The 19,992-nt window shown below is 41.8% G+C and overlaps 2 protein-coding genes across 3 annotated transcripts in view; both read right to left on the bottom strand.

Annotated features, from left to right (window-relative positions):
- Positions 1-19,992, bottom strand: part of adamts13 (ADAM metallopeptidase with thrombospondin type 1 motif, 13) — a 570,965-nt gene that overhangs the window by 159,870 nt on the left and 391,103 nt on the right. The gene's annotated exons all lie outside the window — the stretch shown is intronic.
- The window catches only part of ptpa (protein phosphatase 2 phosphatase activator), a 257,007-nt gene continuing 238,731 nt past the window's right edge, over positions 1,717-19,992 (bottom strand). The window contains exons 10-12 of one of the 2 annotated variants that reach the window (XM_051932320.1): positions 3,863-5,500; positions 2,865-3,510; positions 1,717-2,722 (exon numbers count right to left, since the gene is read on the bottom strand). In XM_051932320.1, the coding sequence (XP_051788280.1) occupies positions 5,426-5,500 (75 nt within the window). In that variant the 3' untranslated portion in view covers positions 1,717-2,722; positions 2,865-3,510; positions 3,863-5,425. The remainder of the gene's footprint in view (positions 2,723-2,864; positions 3,511-3,862; positions 5,501-19,992) is intronic. The other variant, XM_028808651.2, reaches the window with a different exon arrangement.

Raw genomic sequence — 19,992 nt, 5'->3', positions numbered from 1 at the left:
CAGAGAGACACACACGAGAGAGAGACAGAGAGAGAGAGAGACACACACGAGAGAGAGAGACAGAGAGAGACACACACACACAAGAGAGAGAGACAGAGAGAGAGCGAGAGAGAGAGAGAGGGAGGGCTGGACGCATAAGGTAGGAACGCACTTAAAGAATTCACTGGGATTGACTTTGTTTTCACTTGTTTACAGCGATCGGTTCGTAGTGTGCATTGTTGCAATGTTACTTTTCTTGGTGGTTTATTAAATTACGGATTTTTTCAAATGTCCATTTTTTTTTCCCTGTGCTTAAAATTCATTAAAAAAAAGTGTTTTTAGCCAGCGGTTGGTTGCGCTATAGCGCAAACTATTGCAGTGTTAGTTTTCTCTGTTGTTCAAGGTTTTCTCAGGGTTATTTGTTGGTTTTACATTTAGTTTACTATTACGCTGTGCATTCTATGGTTTAATTAACTATATTTGTGCTTAAAAACTTAAAATATATATTTACATACAGTTCGTATGGTCTGGAATAGATTAATAGTATTTACATACAATCCTATGGGGGAAATTGCTTCAGTTCACAACCAAATCGAGTTTTGGAACGAATTATGGTCGTGAACCGAGGTTCCACTGTACTCCAGCAGCAGCATACTGATAAAAAACAATATTAAAGAGTGATAACAATGCAGGTATGCAGACAGTAACTTTGTATAATGTTAACGTTTACCCCCCCAGGAGGAATTGAAGAGTCACATAGTGTGGTGTAGGAGCGATCTTCTCAGTCTGTCAGTGGAGCAGGACGGTGACAGCAGACTGTCGCTGAAGCTGCTCCTCTGTCTGGAGATGATCCTGTTCAGTGGATTCTCCATGATTGACAGGAGTCTGCTCAGCGACCGTCGCTCTGCCACAGATGTCAAACTGTCCAGCTCCATGCCAACAATAGAGCCTGCCTTCCTCACCAGTTTGTCCAGGTGTGAGGCGTCCCTCTTCTTTATGCTGCCCACCACTGTGTAGAAGAGGGCGTGCGCCACAACCGTCTGATAGAACATCTGCAGCATCTTATTGCAGATGTTGAAGGACGCCAGCCTTCTAAGGAAGTACAGCGCATCAGTATTGGCAGTCCAGTCCAGTTTATCATCCAGCTGCACTCCCAAGTATTTATAGGTCTGCACCCTCTGCACACAGTCACCTCTGATGATCATGGGGTCCATGAGGGGCCTGGTCCTCCTAAAATCCACCACTAGCTCCTTGGTTTTGCTGGTGTTCAGTTGTAGGTGGTTTGAGTCGCACCATTTAACAAAGTCCTTGATTAGGTTCCTATATTCCTCCTCCTGCCCACTCCTGATGCAGCCCACGATAGCAGTGTCGTCAGCGAACTTTTGCACGTGGCAGGACTCCGAGTTGTATTAGAAGTCCGATGTTTATAGGCTGAACAGGACCGGAGAAAGTACAGTCCCCTGCGGCGCTCCTGTGCTGCTGACCACAATGTCAGACCTGCAGTTCCCAAGACACACATACGGAGGTCCGTCTCTCTCTCTATCATTTCCAAATCACTCAGTAGCTCCTTAGTAGTCCCTGTTACCACTAGGATGTTATCCACTTCCTCACATCTGCAGACCTCACGTAAGCAGGGCCGAACAATATGGCCTAAAAAATAAAATCTGCAGATTTTTCTCAACCTACACCCGATTTATGATTCCAATTTTGATTTTTTTGGAAAAAAAAGCACATACATTATTCAAATAACTTTTATTTTAACAATATCAACACACAGAAGAACAGCACACACATCTCTTGAAGAGGTTTTAGAGCTGGATTTGTTCCCAGGTGCTGCTTAGTGACTACTCGCAACAAGTAGTTAGTTCACAAACCATGAAGCTCTCCTGGAGGAACAATGAAGTGCAAATCCAAAGTTAACACATTTGAGAAAAGTAAGGAAGTAAAACGTCTTGTATACCTGAAGACTTTTCAAACAACACACACTTGCAAGTTGCAAACAGATAACACATGAAGGGTGTTTTACGTCCTTAAGTCGTTTTTTTATTACAAGTTTTTTTGCAAAGAAAACACACTGAAGACCCTCTCTGATGGGGGTACTTGTAGCAGGGATGGAGAGAGATTTTCTTTATCATCTGAATTAACCCTTTTTTTCCCCCACTATATACATGGGCACCAAATCTTTAGCAATATAAAACGTTACCACATTTGGGGGTGGGGTCCATTCTTATTGTAGTATGGAATGCGACATGAAAAGAACGTTCCCCCATTGTTACCTTCTTGTTTGTCTCGCAGAGCTTCACACACCTGCCACCCTCTGTCCGAGATGCTGAAGTTAAGTTTGATGTGCTGCCTCCTTATAAGTGCCCACAATCTTCACAGCGGCCCGAGGTTTATGCCAACATCGGACTTTCCATATCCAAACCACGACCAAGTGACCGATGACATGCTGGAATTTTTCGACTCGATGAATGAGCTGCCATCTTGCTACTGCCTGTTGGTGTTGGAAGGGGGCGGCGAGTGGGCGTGCTGTCGTTTACGGAGCCCATCCATACGTCTTTTTCCTAGTTAGTTGTGGGTAGTGGAAGCCAATCCCAGCAAAAGCCATGCGGGCGGGGCACCAGCACTGGTGAGACTTTACACAGGCCCTTAAGTAAAATAAAAAACTTATGCATAAGCTATAAAAATTATTTTTGTGAACTTCCAACACTCTGTGTTATTTAGCCAGTTGATAGTGAATCACCTGCGGTGGGTTGGCACCCTGCCCGGGATTGGTTCCTGCCTTGTGCCCTGTGTTGGCTGGAATTGGCTCCAGCAGACCCCTGTGACCCTGTGTTCGGATTCAGCGGGTTGAAAAATGGATGGATGGATGGATAGTGAATCACGATTTTCATTTTACACATCGTCCAAAACAACAAAAATTCTATTAATCGATAAATTGGGTTATCACCCAGCTCTATTTTAGGGCATCTTCTACTTCACTATATCACCTGAGGTGGGTTGGCACCCTGCCCGGGATTGGTTCCTGCCATGTGCCCTGTGTTGGCTGGAATTGGCTCCAGCAGACCCCCATGACCCTGTGTTCGGATTCAGCGGGTTGGGAAATGGATGGGATGGATAGTGCATCACGATTTTCATTTTACACATTGTCCAAAACAAAAAATTCTAATTAATTGATAAATTGGGTTTTCACCCAGCGCTATTTTAGGGCATCTTCTACTTCACTGTAACTTTTGAATTCCCTCATGAAGTTGCCATGTCTTTTCTGTGCTTGTGTCAGTTTTCAACACCACAGTGCCAAGAGAAACCACGTGTGAATAGTCTAGTGTGGGTGTGATTATTACTATGCCAATGGTGGACTGGTATTCAAGACGGACTAACTATTGCCAATGTCGAAAAACATTTCATGCATTTGCTTCTGCTCCCTTCCAGCAGATTCTGAAAACGGAGGGCTGATTAAATATAAAATATAGGATTTGGCTTCACAAGATGGTCAGATTCTGTTCTGGGGTCATCATCTCATTGAGATCTCTCACACACACACACACGAGTTAAGAGTGTAAAAACATCCATCCATCCAACCATTATCCAACCCGCTGAATCCGAACACAGGGTCATGGGGGTCTGCTGGAGCCAATCCCAGCCAACACAGGGCACAAGGCAGGAACCAATCCCAGGCAGGGTGCCAACCCACCGTAGGACACAAACAAACACACCAAGCACACAGTAGGGCCAATTTAGAAACGCCAATCCACCTAACCTGCATGTCTTTGGACTGTGGGAGGAAACCCACGCAGACACAGGGAGAACATGCAAACTCCACGTAGGGAGGACCCGGGACGTGAACCCAGGTCTCCTTACGGTGAGGCAGTAGCGCTACCACTGTGCCACCGTGCCGCCCGAGTGTAAAAACACGACCAGTTAATTTAATAAATATAAACGGCACCCCACTCCTGTGAGCTCGTATGATTAAACAAGTCAGAGACTCCGTCTCCTTCTGCTTAAAACCAAATTTAATGAGTTGTGAATACAAAGCACTGAAACATGCTTGGTTTGTCACTAATTAAATTAAATAAATACAAAAAGACACTTGATATATGACATGCACAGGTCCCCGGCTCACATACAGAGAAGAAGCACCGGTTTGGTGGCTTTTAGAGTCTCAATCCACTCTAGTAAGACAAGAAAAGAGCTGAAAACAACCCATCTTAATCTACTGTAGCTGGTGGAATAAGTCGAGTCAAATCTCTGATCGTTTTCTTACCGCCTCGTCATATCATCGCAGTGGGTGAAAGGGTGTGCCAACATCATACATTAAGGGGGATTCCCTTATCATGGGCCTGCTTGTTCGTCCAGGGGTCATATGCATTAATTATATATACGGACAAATTGGTGAATGAGGGTGAAAATTCGGGATATGAAATGAATAAGTGAATAATAAAACAGACGAGAAGCAACACTTTTTTCAGTCGTTTCAGCCTGCGTAGTCGGCATCTTTATTGACATTTTTAACCATCATTTTCTGTTGCGCTTCTGGATTGTAATTAAGACACACACGTCAAGATTGCCTTGTGGGAACGGAGTTCCATCAGTAGACTGCCTGTCTGGGGGCAACTGAAAAACAAGTGCGGAATCTACAGTTTGGCGAAGGGGTAATACGGTGAAAGATCAGTGAAACGAGCCTCCGGTCATGTTCAAGACGTCAGAGACAGAGTGCTTTGCAAAACTTCGATTTCAAACTGACAAACTCAGCTTCACAGAACATCTGGCTGTCCCATCTAGAGGGGGCTACTACATAAGGTGAGATTTAAGTGGGGTGTGCAGAAAAGCCTGCTGGATTAGATAATGTCGGTTATACGAGGGATTTGTAACTGCTCACACGATCCAACTGGGTGTGTAATTACAAACAAATGAGAAACTCTGGAAAAGCCATTTTTTTATAACTATGTTCAAGAATATTCACAGTACACTACAGTAAAGGTTACAGTATTCCTCTAGAAATGAAAACCAGCAGCTGAAGTGTCCCCCTTCCCTCACACTAGTTGTCATTTTTCTAAATCTGTTTGGCTGCACTTGTGGTTTTAGTCTGCAGGATGGAGGACACCACGATTCAAACAACCAGTAGTTATAACCTACATATGTCTGCCATGGTATACAGACCAAAAAAAAAAAAATCCCTCGGGGGGCCAAGTAACCTGTTTCTGGGATGAGTGCTGGCTTCACGCAATGGAGAGTGTGTGTGTGTGTGCACAGAAATAGGGGAGTCACAGATATTGCGGGTCCAGAAGAATAACGACTTAATCCCACCGAAAGGCTCTTACTGAAAATGCCGGGGATTTGATGTGAAAAAACATTTTCTCCAAACGGGTCAGGTGCTGTTGCGACATTTTTTTTTTTTTTTTGCTTTTTTATGCCCCCATGTCTTTCAGTTTAAAGGTGCTGCTTCTCAGGGCTTGACTGGCTGAATGGAAAGGAGACTGCCAAACTTGAAGTGCTGGATAACTGGGAACTTTTCAAGACACTGAAAAAGAGTAAAAACAAAATAAATAAATAAATAAATAGATAAGAGGAGGATAAGGTGACAGTTAGTAGGATTGACTTTCACCTGCTCTGAGTAGCTTAGTCAGACTTTCTAATAGATAGATAGATAGATAGATAGATAGATAGATAGATAGATAGATACTTTATTAATCCCAATGGGAAATTCACATTCTCCAGCAGCAGCATACTGATACAATAAACAATATTAAAGATTGATGATAATGCAGGTAAAAAAAAAAACAGACAATATCTTTGTATAATATTAAATGTTAACGTTTACCCCCCCGGGTGGAATTGAAGAGTCGTATAGTTTGGGGGAGGAACGATCTCCTCAGTCTGTCAGTGGAGCAGGACGGTGACAGCAGTCTGTCACTGAAGCTGCTCCTCTGTCTGGAGATGATCCTGTTCAGTGGATGTAGTGGATTCTCCATGATTGACAGGAGTCTGCTCAGCGCCCATCGCTCTGCCACAGATGTCAAAATGTCCAGCTCCGTGCCTACAATAGAGCCTGCCTTCCTCACCAGTTTGTCCAGGTGTGAGGCGTCCCTCTTCTTTATGCTACCTCCCCAGCACACCACCGCGTAAAAAAGAGGGCGCTCACCACAACCGTCTGATAGAACATCTGCAGCATCTTATTGCAGATGTTGAAGGATGCCAGCCTTCTAAGGAAGTATAGTCGGCTCTGTCCTTTCTTACACAGAGCATCAGTATTGGCAGTCCAGTCCAATTTATCATCCAGCTGCACTCCCAGGTATTTATAGGTCTGCACCCTCTGCACACAGTCACCTCTGATGATCACGGGGTCCATGAGGGGCCTGGTCCTCCTAAAATCCACCACCAGCTCCTTGGTTTTGCTGGTGTTCAGTTGTAGGTGGTTTGAGTCGCACCATTTAACAAAGTCCTTGATTAGGTCCCTATACTCCTCCTCCTGCCCACTCCTGATGCAGCCCACGATAGCAGTGTCATCAGCGAACTTTTGCACGTGGCAGGACTCCGAGTTGTATTGGAAGTCTGATGTATATTAGCTGAACAGGACCAGAGAAAGTACAGTCCCCTGCGGCGCTCCTATGCTGCTGACCACAATGTCAGACGTGCAGTTCCCGAGACGCACATACTGAGGTCTGTCTTTAAGATAGTCCACGTTCCATGCCACCAGGTATGAATCAACTCCCATCTCTGTCAGCTTGTCCCTAAGGAGCAGAGGTTGGATGGTGTTGAAGGTGCTAGAAGTCTAGAAACATAATTCTTACAGCACCACTGCCTCTGTCCAAGTGGGAGAGGGATCGGTGTAGCATGTAGATGATGGCATCCTCCGCTCCCACCTTCTCCTGATATGCAAACTGCAGAGGGTCAAGGGCGTGTTGAACCTGTGGCCTATGGTGGTGAAGCAGCAGCCTCTCCATGGTCTTCATCACATGTGATGTCACAGCAACAGGCCGGAAGTCATTCAGCTCACTAGGATTTGCAAAATCCTCAAGTAAACTTTTTTCACGTTGTAATTATGGGGTGTTGTGTGTAGAATTCTGAGAAAAAAAATGAATTTAATCCATTTTGGAATAAGGCTGTAACATAACAAAATGTGGAAAAAGTGATGCGCTGGGAATACTTTCTGGATGCACTGTAATTAAAAATTTCAGGTATCAGAGTTTTATACCCATAATTTCCCACAACCTGCATTACATCCAAAAACACAAGAATATGAAAGCTGGGGGGTCCAACACTGCTTCTTCTTTAAATTTGTAAAGCCAATGTCAGATTTGGTTTGAATTTCAGACCACACTTTAAATCTCTCATACAAATTCTGGGTCCCTGGGGTTTCTTCCCAATAATTGAAGAAAACCAGGGTTAGGCTTAGGGTTAGGGTAGTCCCACTTCAGGAACAATAATGATATTGACACAAGTCAGGAGTGTTAGGCACAACATAGGAACCAAACCCTGGATGGCCCACCAGTCAATTGCAGACATTCACATGTGAATGCATACAGGGCTCGCTTTTAATGGACAGGCAGGAACCTGAGTGGGATACCAGTTCACCTTAGAGCTCTGAAAATGTAGAATCGCCTAACCTGTACATCTCGATTGTGTGAAGAAGGCTGGAATATGCTCAGACGTTTCTTAGATGGTCGGGGTGCACTCTTTTTAGTGTCCTCCTGCTACACGTCACACAAATCTAATAATAAAGTGGCTGTCTTTGCACACATCTTTTTCATGTGCAGGTTTATCATGACATCCATTTGGTCAACACAGACAAGGAACATGAGCAGTAATCCAGTTAAGAATGCATTCATTGTGGACTTCCAAAACACCTCTTTATAAGACATCGACTCAGGTCTGTGTGGTCAAGAAGACCCCGATAACAAACCGTTAGCAGCTTCAGTAAGAGAAATCTGCTGCTCACAGCAGGGAAACACTTAGCTTTTTGTGACCGACTGTGACTCTGAGGAGTCGTAACTGTGGAACGTTTAAGATCAATGAGGGGGGAATAGCAATGTGTGGTGTCACAAACAGTGACTGCCACCAGGACATCTGAATAAGCAGACCACCATTTGAGTACTTCAGTCACTCCGAGAACAGGCACATTATGATAATGCTGCAGGGCGTGCCAGTGAAGAGTGGGGGGAAGTGGTTTGGGAAGGAAATCCCCTTTGAATGCAGAAGTCGTCAGCTTCAGACCATTTGGTGGATTCAAATGTCAGCCACACTGCTACTGAAGTCACACGGGACCAATACCAAGATGGTTTGGCCACAATACTTGAATATCAACAAGCTATCTAGTTATGGCAGGCATCACATTAAAAGACTTTTGGTCAGAGGGAATATTTAGACTTGACAAATTAAGTTGCAGATCTCGTACCCTGATGATCGATAAAGTCCGATGACATGACTAGAAATCGCCGGGGATGACATATTAGAAGACCGCGTTCCGACTTTCCAGCATAGTTTTACATTTCCAAAAATGTGTGAGCTCGCTGCTTTTTCTGACAGCCAAAAATGTAATACCTGACAGAGCCGGTGCTGCACTAATGCTTTCCAGGCATGGCAAGCTGAGCCGCAATCCCTGCTCTGTTTTTTCAATTTTATCATAAATTCTGTCGTGGTGCGTAAAGCACAAGACATCAGTCAGACGGGACTCTCTCTACTGTTTACAAGGTCCAACACATCCACATTCCTTATTCCTCGTAGCTGCATAACTGCACTTCTGGGGGAACACAATTTGGCTGTTAAGAAAAAATTAAACTTCTTTGAATTTGTAAGGGCGAGTTGCAGACTGGTTGGACAAAGTCGTACTACATGACAGTGAGTCACAGGACCCTGCACATGCTAAGATCATATAAATAGAAATCACTAGAAATCGAAGTAATTTGACTTAGTATTATGTTTTATCCCGTCACTAAATCGGGAGTGGTCTCCACTCATCATTCTCGTATACTCAGATATGGGGATGAATATCTGAGGAGTAAACCGTAAGACAATGATATATTTTTATATTATGTACAGTGCATCCGAAAAGTATTCCCAGCGCATCACTTTTTCCACATTTTGTTATGTCACAGCCTTATTCCAAAATGGATTAAATTAATTTTTTTCCTACGAATTCTACACACAACACCCCATAATGACAACATGAAAAAGTTAACTTGAGGTTTTTGCAAATTTATTAAAAATAATAAAACTGAGAAAGCACATGTCCATAAGTTTTCACAGCCTCTGCCATGATTCTCCAAATTGAGCTCAGGTCCATCCAGTTTCCCCTGATCATCCTTGAGATGTTTCTGCAGCTTCATTGGAGTCCACCTGTCGTAAATTCAGTTGACTGGACATGATTTGGAAAGGCACACACCTGTCTATAGAAGGTCCCACAGTTGACAGTTCATGTCAGAGCACAAACCAAGCATGAAGTCAAAGGAATTGTCTGTAGACCTCCGAGACAGTATTGTCTCGAGGCACAAATCTGGGGAAGGTTACAGAAAAATTTCTGCTGCTTTGAAGGTCCCAATGAGCACAGTGGCCTTCATCATCCGTAAGTGGAAGAAGTTCGAAACCACCAGGACTCTTCCTAGAGCTGGCCGGCCATCTAAACTGAGCGATCGGGGGAGAAGGGCCTTAGTCAGGGAGGTGACCAAGAACCCGATGGTCACTCTGTCAGAGCTCCAGAGGTCCTCTGTGGAGAGAGGAGAACCTTCCAGAAGGACAACCATCTCTGCAGCAATCCACCAATCAGGCCTGTATGGTACAGTGGTGAGACGGAAGCCACTCCTTAGTAAAAGGCACATGGCAGCCCGCCTGGAGATTTACCAAAAGGCACCTGAAGGACTCTCAGACCATGAGAGAGAAAATTCTCTGGTCTGATGAGACAAAGATTGAACTCTTTGGTGTGAATGCCAGGCGTCATGTTTGGAGGAAACCAGGCACCGCTCATCACCAGGCCAATACCATCCCTACAGTGAAGCATGGTGGTGGCAGCATCATGCTGTGGGGATGGGAGACTAGTCAGGATAAAGGGAAAGATGACTGCAGCAATGTACAGAGACATCCTGGATGAAAACCTGCTCCAGAGCGCTCTTGACCTCAGACTGGGGCGACGCTTCATCTTTCAGTAGGACAACGACCCTAAGCACACAGCCAAGATATCAAAGGAGTGGCTTCAGGACAACTCTGTGAATGTCCTTGAGTGGCCCAGCCAGAGCCCAGACTTGAATCCGATTGAACATCTCTGCAGAGATCTTAAAATGGCTGTGCACCGACGCTTCCCATCCAACCTGATGGAGCTTGGGAGGTGCTGCAAAGAGGAATGGGCGAAACTGGCCAAGGATAGGTGTGCCAAGCTTGTGGCATCATATTCAAAAAAGACTTGAGGCTGGAATTGCTGCCAAAGGTGCATTGACAAAGTATTGAGCAAAGGCTGGGAATACTTATGGACATGGGATTTCTCAGTTTTTTTATTTTTAATAAATTTGCAAAAACCTCAAGTAAACTTTTTTCATGTTGTCATTATGGGGTGTTGTGTGCAGAATTCTGAGGAAAAAAATGAATTTAATCAATTTTGGAATAAGGCTGTAACATAACAAAATGTGGAAAAAGTGATGCGCTGTGAATACTTTCTGGATGTAATGTACATCAAAGAACCATAAACAACAAATCAAATCAAATCTTTCTATTATAAAAAGAAATCTTGCGATGAGATGAGACTTTTATCCTGCGACATGATGTGATCTTTTGAAGAGAGACAGAGAGACACTTTCACGTCTAGCGAGACGGTCAAGTCATGTCATACTTACAACCTTTGGAAGCAAGTCCCATGATACACACTAGACAGCAGCCCCCCTTGTGTGGCAGTGTTGCCTCAGATTCCCATAGGGCTCTCCATGGGAGATGGAGTTCTCTACAACCCTGCTGGTCACCACTCTTAACATCACCCAATTCTGATGAGGTTCCTCACACCATCACCCTCTGCTTCCTGTGTCTGAGCCAATTCTGCACCCACACCCTGAACTTCCACTTCTTTTAGTTTGATGAGCTGGTTAGAGATAACGGAAGTAGGAAAATTCGGAAGTCTCACAAAAATGAGAGTAAACATCGCATTAGCGCAAACAAATGGAAAATATTACTAGGTGAAATAACGGAACAGCGAAAAAAGATTGAATATTGTTTGAGGATGTCTGGGGGAGAAGAGAGACGAGGGAGTGAGACAAAAGGACAGCTGCTCTACAGGCTTTTAAAAGTTTGAAGCGCCGCTCGAAAATTCAGATCATGCGGCATGGCAGCAGCTGATCAAGCAAACAGGAGGTAAAAAAAACCCAACTGTTACTTGTTTCCCATTGTATCACTGGTTAAGAGGGGGGGTTCAGTAGGAGCGACCGCGTCTCCTTGGGGTGCATTCAGCCCCCTTTTTCACAACGGCGCGTACCGCTGGTGGGGGGAAAAGGGTTGGCGAGTGAAGTGTGCAGGGGGACAAAGCCCCCTGGTTAATAATATATTGAACAATTATTAAAAAAGTAAAGATGAATAAATCAGACTCTACAGCAGCATGAATAAAAAAGGACCACTTCCAGTTAGCGGAAATAGCCCAAAAGTTGATAGAAATCTACGTTTTAGACCTAATACTTGTGACTCTCTCCAAGTACCCTCTTAAAAATGAGCAGTTCTTTAGAGCGATGCCATAGGGGAACCATTTTTGGTTCCCAAAAGACCCATCCACACAAAGGTTCCGGAAATGATTTTTCATCTTGTTTGTACTTTTATTACTATTCGGTTTGTTATTATTTTCTCTCTTCTTGTCTTTTTAACTCTTATGCCTCACATCGAGCCGACTGCACCTTCAATTTCGTTGTTCCTTTGTAAAAGTGACAATGACAATAAAGATCTATCTAATTATCTATCTATTATATAATGCCTTTATCATCTATCTATCTATTAATTTTATAGCGCCTTTCACATCTATCTATTATATAATGTCTTTCACATCTATCTATCTATCTATTAATTTTATAGTGCCTTTCACATCTATCTATTATATAATGCCTTTCACATCTATCTATCTATCTATCTATCTATCTATTAACTTTATAGTGCCTTTCACATCCATCTATTAATTTTATAGTGCCTTTCACATCTATCTATCTATCTATTATATAGTGCCTTTCACATCTATTAATTTTATAGTGCCTTTCACATCTATCTATCTATTATATAATGCCTTTCACATCTATCTATCTATCTATTAACTTTATAGTGCCTTTCACATCTATCTATTAATTTTATAGTGCCTTTCACATCTATCTATCTATCTATTATATAGTGCCTTTCACATCTATTAATTTTATAGTGCCTTTCACATCTATCTATCTATTATATACTGCCTTTCACATCTATCTATTAATTTTATAGTGCCTTTCACATCTATCTATCTATTATATAGTGCCTTTCACATCTATCTATTAATTTTATAGTGACTTTCACATCTGTAATAAAAAAGGTTTTCTCTGTAACAGGAGAAGGGATGAAATAAAGGAGTAAGAGGGGGGGGATTGGTCGCTTCAGTGCAAAACCAGCTACAAAGATTGGAATGTTTGGGATGATAGCGAAAGAATGTGCAAAAACTTGCTTCTCATAAAGAGTTTCAGAATGTTATGGGAATACAGTCAAGGCCATGTACTTGTTTTTCACTTCGAGGGGCTTCATTGAAGGGCAACGCTTGTTATTGTGTGTCTTCTGATACTAGGCACCATCTCAGTGAGGGCCAAGTAGAAGAAAAACAATAAGATGTCCCGTGGGAAGAAGGTGTGCAGAAACTGATCACTTCTGTATACACTGCTTACACGTAAGCCATTTTGGGTATGGACACTCAATTAGTATATAAGGGAAGGTTCCGCCCTCAGTTTCTTCGGAAGCTCAACCGTGGGGAACGTGCACACCGCCCGGTATTGGACCAGGCTCACGAGTTGATCCTCTGACGAGACTGACACGCGGGCTCCCTCAGTCTACTGGTCTAGGATGATGGCTCTGGGTCTTTTGATATTACTGTAAGTATAGTATAATTCACATATCTGTACTACTGTAAGTTAATAGTATAAATCATATATCTTTGTCAATAGTACAATTCCTATATCTGCATGTATATTGCTATTATATTGTATGTAACTGATATTATATTTGAACAAGTAAACAATTGAAGTATTGGACCTTTCCTCTCTGATTCTTGCCTGCTTATTTTCTGTTAAAACCTTTGAACCATTTTCCCAAACTAAAACAACATCTATCTATCTATCTATTAATTTTATAGTGCCTTTCATATTATCTATCTATTATATACTGCCTTTCACATCTATCTATCTATCTATTAACTTTATAGTGCCTTTCACATCTATCTATTAATTTTATAGTGCCTTTCACATCTATCTATCTATCTATTATATAGTGCCTTTCACATCTATTAATTTTATAGTGCCTTTCACATCTATCTATCTATTATATACTGCCTTTCACATCTATTAATTTTATAGTGACATTCACATCTATCTATCTATTAATTTTATAGTGCCTTTCATATTATCTATCTATTATATAGTGCCTTTCACATCTATTAATTTTATAGTGCCTTTCACATCCATCTATCCATTATATAGTGCCTTTCACATCTATCTATCTATCATTATATAGTGCCTTTCACATCTATCTATTATATAGTGCCTTTCACATCTATCTATCTATCTATCATTATATAGTGCCTTTCACATCTATCTATCTATCATTATATAGTGCCTTTCACATCTATCTATTATATAGTGCCTTTCACATCTATCTATCATTATATAGTGCCTTACATATCTATCTATCTATCTATCTTTTATTTTGATCTGTAACAGGCTCCTTACAGTAACTAACCATGAATAGATGGTCACTATGCTATGATTTCAAAAGGACTCTTGCTGCATAGGTAAAGCCATACAGGCTAAGTTCAGGCTTTCTTAATCTGTTTGTGTCCTGTTAGGTTTCTTACCATACATTAAAGATTTTCTTTTATTTTTTCTACATATCAGAAAGTTTCTCAAAGCACAGAGAGTCAACTTCAAATGCGAAGAACCTTTCCCAGAATTAAATGGTTCTTCGTAAAGCAACGGCTCAATCAGAGACCACATAATCCGGTAAAAAAACACATAGTGCCTTTAAAAAACTAGTATTTTTAAGAGTGTTTGATTTTGTCTTTAGTTATAGGGACGGGCTTGTGTGCGTGAGAGCTGACAACTAATGAATATTTATCTGGAAGCACAACGCGTATAACACAGTGATGAGGAATAAGGAACGCAGGTGTTTGGGACCTCATACACAGAAGAGTAGCTGGTCTGTCTGATGTCTCGTGTTTTATCTGTGATGGTAGTAGAATTGCCACCAGGACATTTTGTTGGTGCGGGGAGCAGGAAGAACCATGCAGGAGGCGTGATTTAGCCAAATATAATAAGAGTAAAGAGTTGACAGGCCCAGTGCTGAAAGATTCAAAAAGTTAAATGAATCCCCATAAGACAATTCATGTTAACGTATCTTTCTGGTAAATATCAGATTTTTGATTTTAGTCAATGCCTTCACTTACCGGCTTGGCAGAGTCCTCTTTTTAAGCGGACTAACTGCGTTAGTGGTCAGTTGACGGGCAGTTTTCATACGCGCACATGGCTGCGTACTCCCTTTATGCTGCTAAAAGCCAGCAAGCAGCTGATTTCGCAACAGTCAGGTGGAACGAAATGGAAAAGGGGGAAAGCAGTCATAGTGCGGGGATGGTGGAAGTTTTACTCCACTCGTTCATGTATTTTATGTCTTGTTGTTGTTGTTTAAGAATTTAGATGTAATCCCCGGAGATGTACAGTAGGTAAGGTAGTGCATGCGTTGGAATAAAGTGAGGACAAGGGGGTGGACCCCGCCAAACTTTGATCTGAATGGTAGGAGCCCATTGCCTTTAGGCGAGTGGGTAGGAAATACTTAAAAAGCATCAGTGCCATTAGTAAGGAGGCGAGTGTTGAGGACGGGTGTCGCTATTCTGCGTATTTCAAAGATTCATTTTTTCCCCCATGCTGTAGCTTGTTTTGAATTTATTTTTTCAACCTTTTTAAGCCAGTGAGTCTCCTACATTTCGGGGAGAGTTTCAGCACTTGGGGAGAGAAAGGTTTTGGCTTTGGACCAATTATTCAACCTTTTTCTTTCTACGAATTTTTTCTTTTTTTGGCAGCTTTGGATTCTGTGCATTTTATGAGCCTTTGCCTAAACCGTATACACTCGCTCGCATATAAGTCGGGTCTTGAAACCCAAACACTTGATCATAAAAATCAGACTCCAACTTATATGCCTGTTCAACTTTTTTTTTCCCAATCTTGCATCAGTTTCTCAGACATATCGTGTTTTATTGCAGCAGCGTAGTTATCAATTTCTTTCGCCACTTGAATTTAAAACCAGCTTCATATTTTCTTCTGATCAAACGCTCCATCGTAGATAAGGGATGCTCTTACGATAAAGGTGTATGAGGGTGTGAGATTAAAAAAAAACACAAAACAGTGCAAACGTCACTTCAGAATAGTTCGGTTATTACTGTGTGGTCACGGTAATACATAATAAAAAAAAGGCCGTGTGCTCCATGGTTGCTCTCTCAGGTGGGTGTTAGCATATCGTAATCTCTTGGACCAATAGCGTGAGTTTTCTGCATTTGATTTATGCAACCAACATTATAAAATACTGGAAATTATATGGTAAAATCAAGCCCTGACTTATCTGTGGGAGAACTTAAACACGAGTACAGTGCATCCGGAAAGTATTCACAGCGCATCACTTTTTCCACATTTTGTTATGTTACAGCCTTATTCCACAATGGATTGAATTAATTTTTTTCCTCAGAATTCTACACACAACACCCCATAATGACAACATGAAAAAAGTTTACTTGAGATTTTTGCAAGAAAAATTTCTGCTGCTTTGAAGGCCCCAATGAGCACGGTGGCCTCCATCATCCGTAAGTGGAAGAAGTTCAAAACCACCAGGACTCTTCCTAGAGCTGGCCAGCCATCTAAACTGAGCGATCGGGGGAGAAGGGCCTTAGTCAGGGAGGTGAGAGATTTTTTTTAGTATAGTCGGCAGGATTAACATTACTTAGATAGATAGACAGACAGAGACAGAGACAGACAGACAGACAGACAGACAGACAGACAGACAGACAGACAGACAGACAGACAGACAGACAGACAGACAGACAGACAGACAGACAGACAGACAGACAGATAGATAGATAGATAGATAGATAGATAGATAGATAGATAGATAGATAGATAGATAGATAGATAGATAGATAGATAGATAGATAGATAGATAGCTTTATTAATCCCAAGGGGAAATTCACATATGGTGATTGTGCAGAAGATGAGAACATTAACTCAAAATATCCCGTAGAATATCTACAACCGTTAACAACGTCCAGTCTTCCAATGCATGAATTACTGGAGAAAGAAGGATGTATCCAAGAAAGGTAATGTAGTACATCTTCTGCGGATAACATTACAAAACAAAGGAGATCTTGATATGCCATTTGTATTAAAACGTTAACCATTTCCCGTTAGAATAGCTTGTGCAAAGACAATTCACAAATCATAAGGAAAAACATTTGAAAAAATCCCTTTTTATTTAATAGTGAGAAAGAAACGAAATTCAGTCATGTTGTGTTGATGCATATGTAACAATTCCCATGAAAATAAAAATCTGTTTAAATTGTACATCCGCATCCCCATACGCGAGCAGCAGAACCTCAAAGAGGCTAGTGCATAGCGCTGGCCCGGGGGTTGGCGAGCGAAGCGAGCAGGGGGAAAAGCCCCCTAGTACCAATAATAATACATTTTATCCATAAAGTGCCCAGCAATTTTTAGTCATTTAAAATGACATGGTCCTGCCAGAAGATCAGCAACTGCAGTAGGCCATACTTAACCTATTCGAGTCGAGAAATTCGAAATCGGCTTTACTTGTGCTCAAATTGTTGTAGTAATGGATGCAAATGCAGTAGAGACAATAAAAGATTGGACTGTTCAATAAATAATTTGAAAAGAAAAAAGTGGTAAAGGTCTGAGAAATATTAATCTGCTCTGATTCAGAAAACATCTGGAGTTTTGTTTTGTTTTTTCTGCCCTCCCTGGCCATCGGACCTTACTCTTATTCTATGTTAATTAGAGGTCCCTAATTCAATTTTCTTATTTATTTTGTCTTTTTTCTCTTTCTTCATCATGTAAAGCACTTTGAGCTGCATTATTTGTATGAAAATGTGTGAAAGAAGTAAATGTTGTTGTTGTTGCCTTTTGGAAAAAAGAAAATGCGTTTTGGAAATGTCTGGTGTGGTAGAATAAGAGCACCAAGAACCCATACAGTTAATTTCGGTGTTTCTTTAATGGCAAAAAATGACTTCTAATTAAGAAATTTGTTGGGATTAAAAAACGGTACACCCGACCCCCCTACCCCACACTAGAGGAACCAACTCTGAGACCCCTGACTTGGCCGGCCATCTGTTGGCTCACTTTGTAGGTCTTATTGTTTTGAGTCTTGATTGGGGTGGGGGGTAAGAAAAAAATATAAGGGATGAGAAAGCAAGTCAGTTAAAATTAAGGCAAGATAAATGTTTCATTAGGAGCAGCAATTAATTAGTAATGGAAAAAAATAACTGAATGGAAGCCAGTGGGCCCTCCAGGATCACAGTTAGATGCCCCCTGATACAAAGAGTATGGCCTGGTCAGTAAAGCACTGGGCTGTCACCCATAAGAGCGACTGTTTAATTTAACTGATAGGGTTAATAGTGTAGATTAAGACAAGAAATGTAGTTATGAAGTACCTTGGGATGATAGTCACTACGTAATTGTGCTATATGAATTAAATCGCTAAACGCAGTGTGAAATGTGCCATATAAACTGAACCTTTACTATAAGTTGTGAGACAAAGCATATGGACAGACATGAGAGCACTGGACTGTTAAGCAGAAGGCCGTCTGGCTAATCTCTTATCACTGACTGGCTGTGTGAGTTAATTCAACTAACAGCACTGATACAGTAGAAATTAGACACAAATGTGGTAGACTGTTCCTGTAAAGCACATTACCAAGGTATTAACTATGAAAAGGTACTTAAAAATGGACAGTTCACTAAGTTGTGACGCTTACCATACAGACAGCATAGCCTGGTCACAAAACCACTGGACTGTAAAGCATAGATGATGTCTTTATTTGGTTTTTACTAGGGGGCTTCTGCTCGCCTAACCCCCCAAAATGGCACATAAGAAGGGGGCTGAACGCACTCCAAGGAAACACAGTCGCTCCTCCGAAACCCCCTCTTAAACAATGATACAATGGGAACAAATAACAGTTGTTTTTTTTTACCTCCTCTTTGCTCGATCAGCTGCTGGTTTGCTGCTGCTGCCGTGCCATGTGATCTTCATCTCGTGTGGCGCGTCCAAACATTTAAAAGCCTGTACAGCAGCTGTCCTACTCTTTGTCTCACTGCCTTGTCTCTCTTGTCCCCCAGACATCCTCAAACACCATTCGAACTCTTTTTGCTGTTCTGTCATTTCACCGAGTAATATTTTCCGTTTGTTTGCGCTAAAGCGATCTTTACTCTTAATTTTTTGAGAATTTCGAATTTTCCTACTTCCATTATCTCTAAACCACTCTGCATGCGTTTCACGGGACTTGCTTCCAAAGGTTGTAAGTATGACGTGACTTGTCCGTCTCGCGGGACGTGGAAGTGTCTCTTGGTCTCTCTTCAAAAGATCACGTCTCGTCGCGGGGAAAAAAGTCCCGTCTCATCGCAAGATTTTTTGCAGGGGTTGCCAACTCCGGTCCTGGAGGACCACTGCGGCTACAGGTTTTCATTCTAACCCTTTTCTTAATGAGTGACCTGTTTTTGCTGATAATTAACTTCTTTTGAACTAATTTTAATTGACTTGTTCTTGAAGACTCAGACCCCTTGTTTCTTTTTCCTTAATTAGCAGCCAAACAATAATGAGATACAAAATGAGCCAAAACAACTGGTGTCCATCATACCATATCTCAAAATAAAGAAAGATGAAGGTCTCAGGAACGTCGATCTGCTCAGGTCCACAAAACATTTTAATGGTGCTCTTTGAAAGAGAAAATCAACAATTTCAGAAATGTCTGCTAATACACCACGTGAGCAGCAACAGGCCATGAAGTTAAAGAACGGCTTTAATTAACAACAAGAATTGGCACCTCATTAAGCAGCTGGTTGGAGTGAAATTGGTTTGAGTTTGAGGCCCTGACTTAGTTGATCTTCTGTTGGCTCCCTCACTTCACAATTCAATTCTGTTTGGGAGCCGTTTAAGGAAAGAAACTAAGCAATTCAGAGTAACAATGAAGAAATTCAGGGGAACAAATCTTAAAAAAGCAATTCAATTAAAATGAATTCACAAGAAGTTAATTAGAAACACAAACAGGGCACTCATTCAAAAAAGGGTTAGAATGAAAACCTGCAGCCACTGGGGCCCTCCAGGACCGGACTTGGCGACCCCTGTGATAGAGAGAAATGTTTTACGCTGACTCACCGTGAAAGTTAATTCAATTGAAAGTGGCAACAGTGAAGAAATTTGACAAAAATGTGCTATGTAATATACCTGGGGATGGTACTCATTATGGAACGGTTGTGATAAGAAATAAAATGTCAATTCACAAAGAAACTAGACATTCACAAATGTTTGATTCCTATCTTGTGGACAGTATGGCCTGGTCACTAAACCACTGGACTTTTAAGCACAAGGCTGTCCGTTTATTCACTGATGGCGTAACTTAATTCAATTATTAGTGCTAATACAGTAGAAATATTAAGTAAATGTAGTATGATATACTGCGGTGGGTTGGCACCCTGCCCGGGATTGATTCCTGCCTTGTGCCCTGTGTTGGCTGGAATTGGCTCCAGCAGACCCCCGTGACCCTGTGTTTGGATTCAGCGG

The sequence above is a fragment of the Erpetoichthys calabaricus genome, chromosome 9 (assembly GCF_900747795.2).
Source record: "Erpetoichthys calabaricus chromosome 9, fErpCal1.3, whole genome shotgun sequence".
NCBI classification, from domain to species: Eukaryota; Metazoa; Chordata; class Cladistia; order Polypteriformes; family Polypteridae; genus Erpetoichthys; species Erpetoichthys calabaricus.
The sequence above is the reverse complement of the archived record's forward strand: the minus strand, read 5'-3'. Positions and strand labels throughout refer to the sequence as shown.